This window comes from Podarcis tiliguerta, assembly GCF_965153285.1.
Source record: "Podarcis tiliguerta genome assembly, chromosome: 10".
In the NCBI taxonomy this organism is placed as follows: Eukaryota; Metazoa; Chordata; class Lepidosauria; order Squamata; family Lacertidae; genus Podarcis; species Podarcis tiliguerta.
In genome coordinates, this window is record NC_139543.1 from 1981967 (window position 1) to 2001128 (window position 19162).

Here is a 19162-nt window from a genome sequence, read left to right on the forward strand (position 1 = left end):
GGGGCTGTTCTAGAATTGATTTCTAGTGGGGATTGGAACTGGAGTATAGCAATTCCTCAAAAATATTACATCCTCTTAATTTCAATGAAAAATTCTTATGTAGATGGTACCTTATATGGGCTCTGTTGTTATGGAGGGTCTGGGAGCAGGACACTCTTTGGAACAGATATTTAATTGCGTGTTCTTCAGTAATATATATTTTCATATACAGTTTCAAATGACACAGTTCATAATGCTGGTTTTCTCTTTTTGCATGATAGTAATTACATTCTTGTTTGGTCATTTCTCTTTCTTAATAATCTATGTAAATTGAACTTCTTTTTAATTTCGCCGCTGTTTCCAAATGAGATTACATCCACCAGTCATTTCTTACAAAAGCTTACAAAGCTGACTGCAATAGGCTCTTGACAGTCAAGTACAACGCTTTTAGGCCGAGTTTTATAAGGCTGAGTACCAAAGCACAGAATCATAGAATTGTAGAATTGGAAGGAACCTCAAGGGTCATCTAGTCCAGCCCCCTACAAGGCAGGAATCTCAACTAGATCATACATGAGAGATGCCCATCCCACCTCTGCTTAAAAACCTCCGTGGAAGGAGAGTCCACCACCTCCCAAGGGGATCCATTCCGCTGCAGAGCCTGTGTATGTCCTTGGTGCATTCCATTGGTGCAGAAGCCTGGTTCAATATGCTGCTGGAGGCTGAGCCAAGCTCTGTTCAGAGGAGAACATGAGAGGAGACCACACAAGACGGCCTTCTGGCCATTGCGGGGGGGGGGGGGGCTTTTCTACACTGCTCCCAACTCTGCCACAGCCTTTCGAGATGGGGCAATCGGAAATGGAGAGCCCTTTCCTCATTAGTCAGAAGTCTACCAGCATACATGAAGTTCCTATTTAGTTATTTTTGCCCCAAAGTATATTCCTTTAACTTACATGGAACTGCATTTGCCATTTTGTTCATTTATTCACCCAGTTTGGAGAAAATAATGCTACACTACTAAGAATACAGGATATGGCTTGAACATATCACTGCATAAAGGCAGCTGTTTCAGTGCCTTGTTGAATCATACAGCTGTCTGCCATTCAATACTGGATAAAGTAGATCATGAAGTGCATCAATTAAAATAGTTAAAACTGTTCTTGAACTTAAGAATATTGTTTACTCAGATCATTAGGCGTGTCCAAGGAGGTGTGCCTAGAATTCTCACCTATGCTAGAAAAATGCAACCTGTGCTGCTGATAGAAATAGTAAGACTCCTGCAACACATTGGCGACTAATATACACACAATAATTAATAAAATGATTATACATTCTTTATTAATCTTCTGAGAAAAATACAAAACCTTGTACAAAGCCACAGAGACTTGCGAACTACCCAACCTAAGATGAACTTAATGTCTGATTTCAATGGTTTTTTCAGGTGCTTAACTCAGTCTTTAGGTAAGTTCATGAAGATACCAACAAAAGGTAAGTTCGGTGTTGTTCACAATACTGAGAGATGCTACTGGAGTTGTAGATGGATGTTAATGAAGTTGTAGACAGGGTGCTGGTGTTTTGCACCTGTTTCGCCCTGGCAGTCCAAGTGATCAAGAGGCCGTTGTTCGCCCCTGATGGGGCCCTTTTACTGGGGCTTGCAGGTAGCACACTCCCAAGGCAGTTTTCCGGGCTTCTTCAGTGGTCTAATCTCAAAGCCTTGATATGTATTTTGATATTCAATTTCATAGAGAATACCATTTCTTGGCTCAAGCTTAAGAGACTACGACTACTACTACTAGAATTCTCACTTAAGCATCATTATCAAATATAAACATACCTCAGAACTGTTTTACTGCATAGTAATTGAAAAATATTCAGTGCAAGAAAAATTCTGAACACATCCAACCAAAGGATCGTGGTTGCTCTCAGTTCAGGAAGCCAGCACATCATTTTCTAAGTCTGTGGCATCTGGATAAGATTCTATAGATTTATTCGCTCTCCTTTAACAAGACGACTTCGCATGATCCAAATATCCTAAGGACAGAAAAGAACCTTGTTTTGTGCGCAAGTTCATTCCCGCTGCACATACAAGCAGTTGCATATGGAAGGAAGCCCACCCCACCCAGATGTTTTGGTTCTGCATGAAGCTTTGCTTCTGAACTGAGGGCTCATCCACACTTTTGCTCCAGATTTCTAGCCACAGGCCTGAGCTTTCCAGGTCTGACAACTCCCCCCCCCCATTTTCTTACCACTTTCCCTATGAAAACACACTCTTTACTGCTGAACTGAAGGAAATGGCAATGCGCAGAAAACCCTCAGTTCACTTCCAGCAACACAAATCACACAGCATGCCTAGTGCTTGTCCCCCAATGGTGTGGTGTGGTAGAAAGAATTGTAATATGCTATGTAGAAGCTGGGAGAGAGATCAGGATCAGACCTGCTCAACACCAACGTACATGACTGAGTAGGCTACCACCAATGGAATAATTATTCCCAATACCACTATCTCAGACGTATGACGTGAAAAGTTTTTGATGCAGTTTTTTTTTAGGAAACTGCTTGACCTTTATACAACTTAGAATAATATTGATGAAATACTCCCCCCCCCAATTTGTCTTATCTGTTATTACAGCATTTCCTTTTTGCCACTTTAATATCACTTTCCTCTCTTTCTCTTTCCACAGTTTATACACCAAACATTTCCCCAGTTTGTAATTAAATTCAATTTATTTTTGGTTCAGCATAATTCAGTTTCATTTCCTTCTTCTGCATTGTTAACATAGACAACTGTCTTTGCAGCATCTTGATTTGCCTAGTTGTATTTATCTCAGTTGGAGATCATTCGAACTATTTTTCTTTTAGTCTAATCTTCAACAGTTTTCTGTAGTTTTCTCTGCCCAGTCTCTTTCTTAGGATTAAAAAAATATGTTGTATGAAATAACCTCTGATTAAAGCTTTATTAGCATCCCAAACCATTTATATTCCTGTTATTCTCAAGTTATTCTCAAACAATTGTTTCAGTTTATGCTTGCAGCCTTCCACAACTGTTTCTTCTTGTGGTAGCGTTTCATTAAGCCTCTGGCTAAAGAAACCAGTTTTCTTTTTAAAAGTCATGATTACTGAATTGTGATCTAAGAAAGTCTTTGGTAATATGTCTATGGAGTTGCCAGTGTCTTAGTCAACCAAATCATATTTTTCTTGAGAAGCATCTGTGTCTTTCAGAGAAATATTTATATTTTTAGATGTCAACAAGTTCCAAATTATCCATCATTTCAAAGAAAACCTTAGGTACTTTATCCTGGGAAGTTTTAATATTTTTCTTTGAAGTTCTGTCCTGCATTGGAAAGACCACTCCATCCCAGTCAGTTTTCATATGAAAAGTCCATCAACCACAAGCCCACAAGTCCTATATAAAATGTTGATTACTTTTTTTACAGCCTTGGATAGTAACTTCCACCCCAACATATCTACATTGTTCATCAGAGATTATCAGTTTTGGGCAGAAGAACTCCATTCCCCCCCCCCCAATCCTGCAGAGATCAATTCCTCACCAAATTATTTTTTTGTCAAATATTTTATATCCTTTCCCCTAATAATGTGTTTCTTGTAAACAAATTAGATTTTAAAAAAATATATATATTTTTTCTCTTTTGAGGAATATTTGCTCCATTTATATTCTATGTTAAGTACTTGTAATCCATAGCTGAGAGGGTTATTTTGTCATATCTACAGCTCCCATTTCTGTTTCTTCAGTCTCATCCATTTGTATTTCTTCCATTTCAAATTTAAATTTCTCCACAAAGTCTCTTGCTTTCTGTACTGAATCAAGTTGAAATCTTTGTTGTTTAAAGATAAAAATCACTCCCTCCTGTATCTTGATTGAATTCTTTTCTGCTAAAGTTATTTGTCAAAAAATAGTAGCCTTTTTCTTTTTTGCAGTACCCTCAGTGGAATTTCTTTCAATTCAATCACATCTATATCATCAATTTTCAACTTGGTCTCAAAATATTACTGTAAGACTTCGTCTCTAGTTTTCCTTCTAGCAAATTGGACCAAAACATCTCTTGGAACCTTTCTTAATTTTGCAAAACATGTACAGTGGTACCTCGGGTTACATATGCTTCAGGTTACATATGCTTCAGGTTACATACGCTTCTCAGAACCACTGGCAATCATCTTTGAGAATTCCTGGAGAACAGGCGAAGTCCCAGCAGATTGGAGGAGGGCAAATGTTGTCCCTATTTTCAAAAAGGGGAAAAGAGAGGACCCAAATAATTACCGCCCGGTCAGTCTGACATCAATACCAGGGAAGATTCTGGAGCAGATCATCAAGCAAACAATCTGTGAGCACCTAGAAAGGAATGCTGTGATCACCAATAGTCAGCATGGATTTCTGAAAAATAAGTCATGTCAGACTAACCTGATCTCGTTTTATGACAGAATTACAAGCCTGGTAGATGAAGGGAACGCAGTGGATGTAGCCTACCTTGATTTCAGCAAGGCATTTGACAAGGTGCCCCATGATATTCTTGTAAAGAAGCTGGTAAAATGCGGTCTTGACTATGCTACCACTCAGTGGATTTGTAACTGGCTGACTGACCGGACCCAAAGGGTGCTCATCAATGGTTCCTCTTCATCCTGGAGAAGAGTGACTAGTGGGGTGCCACAGGGTTCTGTCTTGGGCCCGGTCTTATTCAACATCTTTATCAACGACTTGGATGATGGACTCAAGGGCATCCTGATCAAATTTGCAGATGACACCAAACTGGGAGGGGTGGCTAACACCCCAGAGGACAGGATCACACTTCAAAACGACCTTGACAGATTAGAGAACTGGGCCAAAACAAACAAGATGAATTTTAACAGGGAGAAATGTAAAGTATTGCACTTGGGCAAAAAAAATGAGAGGCACAAATACAAGATGGGTGACACCTGGCTTGAGAGCAGTACATGTGAAAAGGATCTAGGAGTCTTGGTTGACCACAAACTTGACATGAGCCAACAATGTGACGCGGCAGCTAAAAAAGCCAATGCAATTCTGGGCTGCATCAATAGGAGTATAGCATCTAGATCAAGGGAAGTTATAGTGCCACTGTATTCTGCTCTGGTCAGACCTCACCTGGAGTACTGTGTCCAGTTCTGGGCACCACAGTTCAAGAAGGACACTGACAAACTGGAACGTGTCCAGAGGAGGGCAACCAAAATGGTCAAAGGCCTGGAAACGATGCCTTATGAGGAACGGCTAAGGGAGCTGGGCATGTTTAGCCTGGAGAAGAGGAGGTTAAGGGGTGATATGATAGCCATGTTCAAATATATAAAAGGATGTCACATAGAGGAGGGAGAAAGGTTGTTTTCTGCTGCTCCAGAGAAGCGGACACGGAGCAATGGATCCAAACTACAAGAAAGAAGATTCCACCTAAACATTAGGAAGAACTTCCTGACAGTAAGAGCTGTTCGACAGTGGAATTTGCTGCCAAGGAGTGTGGTGGAGTCTCCTTCTTTGGAGGTCTTTAAGCAGAGGCTTGACAACCATATGTCAGGAGTGCTCTGATGGTGTTTCCTGCTTGGCAGGGGGTTGGACTCGATGGCCCTTGTGGTCTCTTCCAACTCTATGATTCTATGATTCTATGATTCTAGGTTACAGACGCTTCAAGTTACAGCCTCCACTAACCCAGAAATAGTGCTTCAGGTTAAGAACTTTGCTTCAGGATGAGAACAGAAATCGTGCTCCAGCGGCGCGGCAGCAGCAGGAGGCCCCATTAACTAAAGTAGTGCTTCACGTTAAGAACAGTTTCAGGTTAAGAACGGACCTCCAGAATGAATTAAGTTCTTAACCTGAGGTACCACTGTATTAATTTTGTAGATTTTGTCCATTTCTGCCTCCATATCAAGCACATCCTTTTTCAAAAAGTATGCCAGGGAATTACCGTAATGATTTTATCCCTAATATCTTCACCCTCCTCTTCTGGAATCTCTCTGAATTGTAGGCAGATCTCCTTTTCTCTCAACTCCATTAATGCCAAATTCTCCAAATATATTTCCATCTATTTGTAGCTTCACTTTTACTTTCCAGATGTGAGATATGCTGGCAGGTACAGGAGTTTCCCTTTCTCTCTGGAAGCGTCTGATAAGAATCAACGAGCCTCTGACAGGTTTATAGTCCATTTTATTTACACAGAGGCATGGAGCCACCCTCCTTCAGCATCTCAGTTGGTCCCTCTGCCCCTTCCACTGCCCCGCTCTCCCACCCTGGTGCTTCTGTTGAGACTTCACCCTTTCAGACCTCCTAGTGCAAGGGGAGGGAAGGAGGTCCCCACCGCTCTCAAAGGAAGAGTCTCCCAAGCGGTGGCTCCCTCCTGGTTGCCTAGCTTCTGACTCAGAGTTATCTAGCTCTTCCCCCGACTGTGCCGTCTCTCAATCGGCTGCTGGGAAAGTTGAAGGAAGAGGGGGGCAAACTCTCCCCTTCTTCTTCTGTCAGAGGCTGCTCTGTCTGTGTCTGCATTCCTTCATCTTCAGAGTCAGAGCAGTCTCTGGCATATGAGTCAGACCAGCCCCTGACACCAAAGCCTACACTTTTTATTTAATTGCTTCATTTCTACAGACAACTGTGCATAGGATTCTTCTATTTTATTAAGTGTTCCTTCTAAATCTTGCCAACTTTTCATCTATTTGTATCCAAATGGTCCATATTGTTTTTAATTTCATTCATCTCTAATTTAAGAGATTTTGTTTGCTCTGCCATCATCTGCTGAAAAATGTCAAAAGGGTCAAAAGATATCAAAATATGTTTTTATTTCCTCTGCTGCCTTTTTCTTGCTGCCTGGCGTGCTGAGTATTCGGAGTATAAAAACAAACCGTCTTTCTTTTAAAGCCAACTTCTATTTTCACCAGCTGTTTCTGCTTCGCTTATTAAGAATGTCAGCCCTTTCTGTCTCTTTACTGCTCTCATAAAAACTTCAGCAACAGGACAGCTTCCCCAGATATCTTGTTCTGGCTGCAGCATCAATAAATGTAGTCCATTTAAAATAAACCAATTCCATTCTCACAGAGGAAATTTCAACTGGCAAAATAGCTTTTATATTCTTAGGCACACTTTTGTCAAGAAAATAAATAAATAAATAAATAAAATCCACTTAGAACTTAACACAGAAACTCCTTTGTCTGTTTAAATCTTTCTTATCTCTGACCATAAATCAAGCCTTTTGTCTTCACTCAGCAGCTTAAACAGCAGTCCTCCTCTCTTCTAAGTTGTAGAAAGTAGATGGCTCACTGGATGTAAGTTTTCACTGGCAGATGAAGAAACTCACTTAAGTTGTAAATTATTTTATTCCAAAAATAATTAAGAAAGAGAGGTGTTTTGTGGATCCAGTGTCCATATTGGCTGTTGTATCATTTGGGCAAGGTGAAATTTCCTCAAAGTCAGGGCCTCCAAGAAGACTTCTCTCTGCCAATCTCACCAGCTCCTTTTCTGAAGGGAAGCTGAAAGCCAATACTGGTGTCTATCATCAAACACCACAGACAGATGAGCTGATGGAGATAGTTTTTCCTTTGATTATTTTTTCTTTCCTCTTTTTTCTTTCTCTTTCTCTCATTTTTCTTTTCCTCTTTTTCTTTGTGTTTTTAGTTTATCTTTTATATTCCAAAAATATATTGGGTATTTGATATTAACTTTATATATCTTTTCCCAAACTTTAATGGGGCAGGGGAAACAAGAATACATACCATCAAGGTGATAGGTGAGTCTGTACCATACTTTGCTCTTGCAACATCTACTGCTTCTTTCTCCATGTTCTCTTGAATTGTACCTTTCATGTCAATATAGTGGCAGTCAGAACTTGCGTAATGACAAGAAATTGTCTGCATAAAAAGACCAATATAACTTATTTATTTTCATTTGTAAATGCATTTCTGCAAAGGCATGCATCCCATATGGAGGATAGGTTTTACCCTCACCTCCAGCCCTCCAACAAAGAAACATAGAAATAATAAGGTGCAACTTCAGGTTTTAATATTAATAGCTCAAACATGGGAAAGCCTTGACTTGAACTGAAGGGGGGGTTAGGTGTTTAATACCTGCAACCTCAAATAGCATCTTACCTTACGAAACCCTTCAGTCCTGTTCATTCCAGAGCCATGGATTAGCAAGGGATGGAAGAGCACTGTGTCTCCTTTCTCCACAGCAAGGTGAACCCTTGGAATAGTTTTATCATAATCACGCACTCCATGGTACATCTTGTTTACACCACCCTGGAAGTTCAATGCATTGAATTATCTTCTTTATCCTAAAGAACTTAATCTTTTGAAACCTCCAAAAACTTTTAGAACTGATTTATAAATATTAGGTCTATTTAGCTGGATGAGACCAAGGCCTGATCCAGCTGAACGGTGAACAGTGGACAGCGATGTCCCTTCAGAAGCTCACATGCTGAATGTGAAGCTGACGACCCTCCCGCCTCCGTTCTCCCTTGCCTCTTGTATGGAGATGCCTGCTGCAACCAAACATGGATGTTCGAGAAGCCTATTGCCCAGGATCCTGTCTAATTAGTTTTGTCTAAGCCATTTGAGTCCATGGCCCTCCCCACAACTGGTGGCACTGAAATAGAGAACGTTTATTTGGTGAAATAAATAAGATGCTAAAAGAAAATATTGTATTCTCCCCCACGTTGGTACCTTTTTCTAAGGGAGAGAATAAAAAGATACAGTAAAATGAAAATATTTGCTACATTACCTTCTTATTGTTGCATGTATATTGACTGCCCAAAGATGGAGAACATTGTTTCTATGATGGAGTAGTATATGGGAAATTGCATTACATGACAATCTTACCTGCAGCCCCCTGCCTCCTCTGTCACAGCCTGCTGCTGCTGCTGCTGCTGCTGCTGCCACCGCTGCTGCCACCTCCTTCTCCACAGGCCCCTGCTCCCAATCTTGAAGGTGGCAGGGAAGTAAAAGGAGGCTGGAGATCTACCAACTGAGGAACTGCTTCATCTCACCTCATGGGTGGGCTGGTCTGTTCTTGTTCTGATTTCTTATGAGGGTAAAGGTAAAGGGACCCCTGACTATTGGGTCCAGTCGCAGACGACTCTGGGGTTGCAGTGCTCATCTCGCTCTATAGGCCGAGGGAGCTGGCGTTTGTCTGCAGACAGCTTCCAGGTCATGTGGCCAGCAGGACTAAGCCGCTTCTGGCAAACCAGAGCAGCACATGGAAACGCCGTTTACCTTCCCGCCAGAGTGGTACCTATATATCTACTTGCACTTTAACATGCTTTCAAACTTCTAGGTGGGCAGGAGCAGGGACTGAGCACCAGGAGCTCACCCCATTGCGGGGATTTGAACCGCTGACCTTCTGATCAGCAAGCCCTAGACTCTGTGGTTAAGACTACAGCGCCACCTGCTGCTACTCTCCACTTATTTGTCACAAAAATCTAGCTAACCAGCTTTATCATTTTTTCTTGTGAATGTAACATCCAGTGCTAGCCCTGATTTGATTTGGTTTAACTTTAATGTGTCTGTCTCATAATTTGTCTTCTTATTATTTTGGTTATATGGGGGGGGGGGGAATCAATAAAAATACTTTTCTAGAAAATGCAGCTTGTGGAGAGGGCACGATACAATTGCCTGTAAGTGCACTGATCTCCAGCTGAGACTTTTCATAGTTACCTCTGTGTCATGATGGATATTCAAGAACTTTGGTTGGACTTGTGGATGTCTCCTGGATGGGTGGATCCCAGTAACAACAAAATGTCATCTGTGAGGCTGCCTTCAAAGAGAGTTTGGAAACTTCCTACTGGTGCAGAATGCAGTCACCAAGAGCTTGGAGATGTGTGTGTTCTGATCATATGACATCAGTTCCATATCAGTTGCCCTGGCTGCCCATTCATCTCAATTTAAAGCCCTCTTTTTGATTGTAAGGATCATACCACTCAGTTAGCAAAACTGCTATTGGCTACCTCCAAATTTGCAGATACTTCCATCCTCCATCCCTCCCTGTGATGAAGTCATAAAGAAATTACCTCCCACTCAGGATAATCATGCTGTTTCAGAGACCCCTTATGACTTCCTGGCCAAACTGCCAGGCATCCATTTCTGCGATCAATCTTCTCCATGGCAGTCCAGGCACAAACAATGCGATCTGCAGGCCGGAATGAGAAGTAGTGCAAATCCTGGTGCATCGGTTGGCGAGAGGTCTTCTTTCCTGCAACAATTATTTGTATTAGCTTTCATAGTACAGATGCAGAATTAGTTAAGTAAATACAAGCACAATCTTCCAATACTTCTCATGTAGAGGTGGCGCAGTTTTGGCTACACCTTCGCTGGCACTCAGAGACTCAAACCAGGACTAGTATTTCTGGATTTAAGCTGGCAATGGCTGTACACACCCATCTATTATAGTGATGGCATGGCAGGAATGACCTATAGATTTTGGATTTAATTTCAAGTGGACAATACAATGTACCACAAATACCTAGGAATTCATACTGGTGAAATTACATTAGAGTGACAATGCAGAATGTTTTGCCAGGAGCAGAATTCCACTGAAACCCTATGTAAAATCCCTCTTATTGTTTAGGGTGTTGAATTACTGGTCTGTATATAAGTGCAGGCATTTATACTGAGGCTGCAGCTTCTGGACAGAAATTCTGTTCTCTCCTTTTAGCATTAGACAAAGCCCTACCCTTCCAACAGCAGTCAGCGTTGTCACTTATGAATGGGAGGGAAGACAGTCATGAGAAACCAACTTCACATTCAACAGCAAGGCTAGCAGTATGAAGGTAATTTAGGAAGACACAATTAAGCCCTTCATGCTTGCTTTGTTACTGTAAGGCAGGATACTTTATTCAGAATATTTCTATCTCATATTTGTATCACAAAGTATAAGATTAATTTCACATTTAAGAGATTATTATTATGAAGGGATATCCTAGGAGTCAGCCATCATAAGGGTTGGGTTTCAAATAGCTCCATGCAATGCCTAGGCCCAACCATGTTCCACCTCCCTCTGCTCTCTTTACCAGAGTTACTCTAGCCCAGGCATGTCCAAAGTCTGTTTTGGGGGCCGAATCCAGCCCGCCAGTTGGCTTAATCCAGGCCCTGTGGCAGTTTATTTCCAGGGCTATAATCATAAAAAAGCTCAACAACTTCAATCCTAAAAAAAGCTTGGTCGGCCCTCATGCATGTTCACCTCATCAAATCTGCCCCTCTTTGAAAAAAAGTTTAGACACCCCTGCTCTAGTCGCTGCCAAGTGCCAAAACCCAGGAAAGTGGAACTGAAGAGTTCTATTCCTAATAGCAGCCCTGAAAGTGACCCAGATGAGATGGGACCCAGGGATTCCTTACTTTTCCATATACCGGTACTTTACTATCTTAATGATTTAATTTAAATTTTATATCCCTCTTTTCACCGTCTAGGCCTCAAAGCAGCCCACAATGATAAAAACACACATTTTCTCATTCTGCAAGGTTCCTCCTGCCAGGTAACGCAAGTGCCCCATGAGAGTGTCCCACTTATCTTGATGCCCTGACTTCAAAAGATCTATATCCCACTTCAGGGAGTTCTTCCTCCCCACACAAACCTCTATTATGGAGAGGAATGACACCAAAATCCCTGGAACTGAACTGATACGGCTGGCGGGGGCCTGAAGCAAAAAGAGCTACAGGGTCCTTCCTATCCATGTGGTTTTGTAAAGAGGTTTTAACCCTTTTGGTCTTCAGTTTTTGGAGAACTGAGTTTAATGTTCAAAGTGGCCCTACAAATCTCTCCCAAACTTGCATTACTTGGGATTCTGGACACTTCTAACTCTCAAAAGGAACAGTTAGCATTTGTCCTATTAGTGGTGTGTATAGAAATTTCAAATTGCTATGCAATAGCATTCTGCAGTTTCTGTAAACATTGAAGCCTGGTATTCCCGGATATGGACAATAGCCTTTGCTGAAAAACTAACCTACCAAATTCATGCAAATAAAGAAAAACCGAGTCCTTACCTTTTCTACAACACTTGGCAAATGTTTCTTGAATATATGCAATAACATTGTAACAGGAACCCACCACAATCCAAATAGTAGAGAGACTATTTGGACTAACTCTCAGGAATAAGATCTGATCTTCTGTGACACTGTGGTTGGTATGTTGCGACATGTGCTGTACATGTGATATTCAGTGGAAAATGAATAAAACCTTTTAAAGAATGAAATCAGGCAGAGGACTGCAAGAAAGGTGGGGAACGAGGAAGAGAGGGTGGCAAGGGAGAAAAGTGTGCCGCAGTCACTTTTGGCTCTGTCCATGCTCACAGATTATACCCAGAAGGAATAAAGCAGGAAACAGGTCCCAGCTCTGATTTAGAGAGTACCAGTACAAAATCTGAGAGAAGTTAAATCAAGACGTGTATCAGAATGAACCATGTTGTATACAACTATACATCTTCGTTTAGACTTGCATCACAGTAGCTAATTCTCTAAGTATACCTACAGGACCTTGCAAAAGAAAAAGGGCAAGTCCAACAATATTTACATACATGCTAGCATTCTTGAACAGAGTATTTTATTTTTCATCCGTTCACTTATTTCTTACCAGAATCCGGAGGCTTATTTATCAACATGGCGTGCATAGCCATGATGTTTGGTCCCGTGAAGCATTCGACATATTTCAATATCTAAGGTGAAGAAAGTTTCTCATGAGATGCATATTTAAACATGCTAAAAATATATTAACCCTTATATTTCATCGGCAAGACTCAAGTGAATACGCATGATCAATACACCAGTGTTGAAACAGCAACCAGTGCTATGCACTGCTGAGAAACATCTATAGATATCCCATTGAAACGAACAGGAATTAAACTCCCATCCAGCAGTAAACTGTCTGGAGCTACCTATTCCTATAGCACAGAGATTCATTTAAAAAAATTAAATCACTTTATGTTGATTTATACTTAACATGACAATTAATAGCATGTCAACATAGAGCTAAGGTGAATGTTTCATTAGATCACACAGTGATCACCACTGCAGAGATGCCTGATTTCACTAGACATTGGGTACAATCTGCAAAAGTTAAGCTCTGCTTAAAGCATCTATTGAACGAGACAAAATAGCAGATCAAATCTACTGCTGTATTGCTTCCTTAATTTAAAAGCAGCCATATGGAAGTGAGGAAGACGTATTTTGAATAGGACTGCAGCACCATGTGATGGATGTCATACTTTGCTCCTTCCCAGGCCATATTCCCAGTGTAAATCTCTTATTCAGTTTCAGGAGGTGAGGGAAATATGGAAAGACTCTGGTACCAGGAGGAAGTTGCTTGTTTTTTTCAATTCACACCTCTGGCTGCTTTCAACTTTTATAAAAAAATATGGAGCCATGGGACATCCTATTCCCGCATCTCTGGCATCATTTCACTGTTGGTGTCACTTAACCTTTGTTATATTGTGCTGTTCCTGATAGAAAATGCCTGCCTTACTATGCTAGCAAGTTAATTAATGAAGTTTCCTATTTCGTACAGGTCTTCCCCATGGCTGCTCCCTTTTTTAACCTGAGGCAATCTGCAATATCTGAAGAGCTTCTCATGTTGCTGGAAATCCTGTATTTTGGAAACTGTTTTATGATCTAGAACAAACTCCGACTTGGAAGCTGAAACATCTCTCATGACCGTCAGACCAGGGACAATCACTTCCTGTCTGCAGATCTTCATGAACTCATTTCTGAGGAGAGAATTCAAAAAAAGTTATTCAAAGTTTGCTCTGCTGTTTAAGCATGTTATTGCCTTTGTAAATTAAATTAAATCAAATCAAACTGGATACTTCTATTGTGCAAAACCATGGGTATTTTTTTTTAATTTATTAAATTTGTATACCACCCATCATCCATAGATTTAGAAATCCACATAACTCATTCTCTGTTAGGCTTTGGATTTATATTTATAAGCGAGAAGTGAATTATGCCTCGTATCAAATGGCTGGATGTTCTTGTAAATCCAGAGGGAATTTTCATTTGGAGTGGGGCCCTTCTTGTGGCCTTCAGGTCTTGCTTGGCAAACACAAGCTCTTGGGCACACCTCAAGAGAGACCTCTGGACTGCAACCAGTGTGCTTTAAACCACTGGGGGTGGGGTCAGGTACCACGGGGGGGGGAGGTCAAGACTGACCCAAGGTCAGGAGCACTACCACCCTGCAAAGATATGGAAAAAGAGATTACGAAATGGGTCCTGAATGCATGTTTGGGTGAAAAGTGAGTTCTGGGTCTGAAAAGGTTGAAGATACTTGTTTTAGACAATCTCACTATATGTGATTAGGACACATGGCTACAGTTTACCTGAAATGTTCAACATCCTCATCCGAGACCAGATTTTTTATGACGAGATAGCCGTTCTCCTCATAGAAATCCCTTTGCTCTGGGCTTAGAACATTATTATCTAAGGTGTAACTGCAGAGATAGGAACACAGACTGGGTAAGTTCACAGGGCAAGGATGAAGTCTAGGAAATAAGCGCTCCCTGGGAACTCTTATGCAACCTACAACACACCCCGGGGTCTCCTGCAGCACAGAGGAGCTCTAGGGAAAACAGGCAGGTCCATGTGGGAGGGGGGCCCTGAAGTTCAAAATCTGCAGTACCATGAAGGTATTTATTTCCATGAAGTCAGCACAAAAGTTAGTTTGCTGTTTGCTTCTTGAGTATAGAGGCACAAAAGTTTCTACTAATCCACAAATACACAGATGCAACCATGCCCATAAGCTTACTGCTTCAGAATAGCAAATTCCGCAGGACTCTGGTGAGGCAGCAATTTGATGGTTAATGCACCTCAAATTATCAAAGGTTCACCATATCCAAGGATGGAATTCTAAGGAAATTAAACATGGTTTCCTTTCATTGCCACCATCAACATAACATATCTATTTTTTAATAGAAGAAATAATTTAAGTCGTCACCTACTGGTATTGAGTTCGGTATTTCACTGTAGTAAACTGGGCTGAAGTAGGAAAGCGTGTCTGGAGCACATGTTAAGGAACTTACATTTGTTTTATTTAGATTATTATATATTATTTTGTGATATAAAAACTCAGAATTGATTCTGAATCATAATAACTATGGATATGGTGGAGGAAATATACTATATTAAGCTTAAATTATTCTTCATATTTATATCCAAGCTTTTGTATCAATGGTTCCCTCCCCCGATGCAAGTTAACTGCATAGGAAGGGGGTCATTTTAATGTAACTCATAGACTGCATTCTAAACTCTGCATAATGAATATTAGAGTTAAAACAATCAATGTTTGTTATCAAAACTCTGTTAAGTTTTTATTAAACTCCAAGGGTCACCCAGGCAGCAACTTATAATGGCAAATGGAAAACTATTTGAGGAAAGCAAATATTTTTACAATAGAAAGTTCCATGTTGGCACTTTCTAAATATCAGCAAAAACACCAGATGGAAAACAATTGCCAAACACAAAGTGGTGTCTTCCAAGAAAATTAATAAAAAATACCAGTGATATAACACTGTAATGAAAAATCTACAAAACAAAAATGGAAACTGCTGGAAGCCACAAATACTGGCAAAACTGCCTCTGTGTGATGCATTAAATACCCTTCTGTATAAATGAGTTTATTTGTATTAATATAAAAAACTTTTTAAAAAAGAATGTCAAAGTCAAATGGCATGTTTACAATATTACAGTCAAGAGCATCATAGCCTTGGAATGGACCACCAGGGCTTAATCACATCATCAATTATTTCAACAAAACTCACAACAACTAGATTCTGGAGAACTTGGGACTCTGACCTTATGGAAGTCTGGTATTGGCAACTTTGGGACTTGGCAGTCATGGAACCTGTAAGCTTTGAGCTTGTAGAAAGATGCAGACAATTCTTTAAGCTATTTAGACAGGTTTTATTTCTTATACAGCAGCGACAGAACCAGATATAGACCACTGTGCTTCATGGAAACCTTTGACAGGACACTTTTCAAAGAGAGTCATGGCCGATGTAATTGTTTTACTGGAACAGACCAAAGCTCTGCTCTTCCCTTTTCCCTTACCTGGAGAGCTGGGAACCTGGTGCTTATTAATGCGTGTGGAAATGGCAATGCAAGAAGAGAAGAGGCAGGCTTGTGCTTGTGCCGAGAAATCATGGGGCTGAGCAGTTTTCTGCTTGTTCCAAGCTTTTTGGGCACAGGGCTGAGCAGTTTGCCCTTGTCCTGTCACTTTCATTAGGAAAAGTCACTTTCTAGTGTTAAATCAGAGCAAACCTGATTGCTGTTTGCTCCAATTCAGCTGTAAAGATCAGGTTTTCCTGGGGGGAAGCTGTGGGGCAAAGGCAAGTCTGAAGGCTTATCCACACCTCTGTCTGCCCTGCCACTTTTCACCAGGAAACTTGATATTTTGGGCTGAATTTGGTTTTCTGCAGATTGCCGTCTGTTCCAATTTGTGGCCAAAGAGCAAGTTTACCGGGGAAAGCAGTGAGGCAAAGGCAAAACCGCTCAGACCCTTGGCTAGAAAGTGCAGGACAAGCACAGACCCCTCGCCCGCCCCCCCGGGCGGAAGCGAAGCAGCAAGAGGCAGACTCTCCCTTGGCTCTCCGGCTTGTAAACCCGCTTCCATCTCCCCAATGTATGAAATACCTAGGATGGCATTCTGCACGTCCAACCACTGAAGGCATAATACTATACAGAAAACTAAAGGGAGTTGCTAAACCTGGATTCCAACGGTAAGAAATTTCAGCCCACCCTCCGGGACGGGACGAGGAGCTCGGCCCAAAGGATACGGGGCGCGGCGAGGAGGCGCCGGAGCGCAGGACGGGGCGCAGCAGGGCGCGCAGCCGGAGCGAGGCGGGGGCGCCGGCCATGGCGAGGAGCGCGGGCGGCGCGGCTCCCTCCTTCTCGGCGCGGCTCTGCGGGAGAGAAGAAGAGAGGCGTCGCCGGGCGAAAGGAGAGCGGCGCCGGGGCGCCAGAAGCAGCAGCATCGCCCCCCGCCCACAGTTTGGGAGAGAGGAGCCCGAGGGGGGGCTGAGCCCGCCTAGCGCAAGACCCCCCCCCAAGGGCCAGGCAGGGGCGCCTGCTCAGGGGGCGGCGGCGGCATCCCGCAAAATGGGTTCCAGACCAGTACTGACACCGTTTAATTATCACTGCTACACAAGGAACTAAAATACTCTTTTAAAAACCTCTTGGTTTAACACCCGCAGGGGAGCCAACGAATAAAGGGGGGGGGGGCAGGTGAGCCCCGCCCCGCATCCTCAGCCACAAGATGCGGCACATGATGCTCACCATTTGAAGGGCAATGGCCATCAACTTGGGAGGCCCCAGCCCCCTCAAAGATGTTACGAGGGGGGCCAAAGGGACCTCAGCCTCCCCATTGGCTCCCATGAACATGCGTAAAGTCCGGCTTCTCTCAAGCTGCAACACGCCAGGAAGTTAAAGGCATGGAATTTTGTGAATATGAGGCTACATGCAATTTATCTTATGTCTAATTAAGTTTCCAATTTGTTAAGTGAAAAATAAAGAACCAAACTCTGATGAAGATGCTGAAGAGTCCACACCTTAAAGCAGAGCTTTCCAAACTGTGTGTCAGACGTGTTGGTGTGTCGGCCGCAGTGTGCAGGTGTGTCACTCGAATGCTCCCTGCGCTCCTCCTGGGGCTGGAAAGGGGGTAGTTGAGCCTCCTGCTTGCCAGTAAAACTGAATTACTGTGTCACAAAATGATGCATGTCTAAAAAGTGTGTCACCAACATAAAAAGTTTAGAAAGCTCTGCCTTAAAAGTCTGAAGTGTCTTATTTTTGATTTCTCCATCACGGAAAGCATAACTGAAGGGGCTGAGCACATCCCTATTATCATAGTGGTGATTAGGATTTGTCCTCCATGACAAAATGGTCATGGCCAATTTTAAAGTTCTTTTTAGTATCTTCTGTTACGATACATATATTAGAGGCTAATCGAGTCTTTACACAAAATGGCTGCTCAAAAATGTGTTCTGTGTGCATAGTTGTTCTCTATAATAAGGAACTGTTTATGAATTTACAATAGTGTCTGTCTAGAAGAAGGTTGAGAGCACAATCCAAGTAGTAATAGTAATAATATCAAAATACCTGAGTGTTTCGATTGGAGGCCTTGATCCAACGAAGCCTTATCCCAGTCCAGAAGCCTCACTGAGATCTTGCCTCCTGAAGAGCCTATGAGGAACTGAGCTGCCTTTCATAAGTTGAATCGTAAGACATGACCCCCCCCCCCCCCCAACTTTCTGGTTGTATTGTCAGAATGAGATTCATTATATATTCATTATATGCGTCACATACGGCAAAGCTCCGCCCCTACTTCATTCTAACATTATCGATGTCAAATGTTTATTTAATTAATCTTCTAATCTACTTTTGCCCCTGCCCAGCTTGTTGCTTGTATGTTGTTCTGCTTCTCTCTTTGTACAGTGAAAAATACTGAAATGGCTTATGTTATAAAAAGGCCTGGGGAAAGTTTGCTAAGAGTTTCGAGAATTAACCACAAGAGTGGTGAAAGCTGAAAGTTTACCAAAGACACTGTCAGATCATAATGCCACTGTAATGGAATGGAAAAGTAAAGATTTAACAACGCGAAGGTGGAGAATGAATGACAGCTTGCTAGACAATACAGAGAAACTAGATAAAAAACAAACACATATTTTGAATTAAATTTAAATAAAGGTACTGATATTAATGTAGTTTGGGATGCAAGCGAAGCTGTTATGCGAGGATTCTTCCTGCAACAAAACTGTATTCTTAAGAGGAAAAAGAAAGAACAAAGAAGAAATATTAAATAAAATAAAAGACATAGAAAAACAGATGGTTAGGGAGCCAGAAGACCCAAAATTAAAACAAGCACTTAAATTGTTGCAAAAGCAACTATCTATGATTATAAATCAAGAAGTGGAATGGAAAATTAAACGATTAAAACAACAAAATTTTGAATCAGCAAACAAAACGGGAAAATGGCTGGCCTGGCAATTAAAGAAAAAACAAGGGCAGAACTTCATAAATACAATAAAAGATAGTAATGAAATAATAGATAATCCCAAAGAAATAAGGAAAGTTTTCTATAAATTTTATAAGGAATTGTACAAAACACCCAAAGAAAATGAGGAAAAAATAAGAACTTACCTAGAGGAACATAAATTAAAGGCAATCTTGCAAGAAAGAAGAGAACAACTAGAAAGACTGATTTCAGAGGAAG

General features: G+C 41.5%; 1 protein-coding gene across 1 annotated transcript; it reads right to left on the reverse strand.

Annotated features, from left to right (window-relative positions):
• Nucleotides 1-673: 673 nt before the first annotated feature.
• Nucleotides 674-19075, reverse strand: LOC310658182 (phytanoyl-CoA dioxygenase, peroxisomal-like). The gene is made up of 11 exons (XM_083400027.1): nucleotides 18049-19075; nucleotides 16731-16856; nucleotides 14898-14953; nucleotides 14280-14390; nucleotides 13502-13670; nucleotides 12542-12623; nucleotides 9987-10168; nucleotides 8071-8220; nucleotides 7696-7830; nucleotides 1782-2007; nucleotides 674-1204 (listed from the first exon to the last, which is right to left on the reverse strand). Exons 2-10 carry the CDS (start codon nucleotides 16809-16811, stop codon nucleotides 1954-1956), a joined length of 1020 nt encoding a protein of 339 aa, XP_083256153.1. The 5' UTR covers nucleotides 16812-16856; nucleotides 18049-19075; the 3' UTR covers nucleotides 674-1204; nucleotides 1782-1953.
• Between the last annotated feature and the right edge of the window lie 87 nt (nucleotides 19076-19162).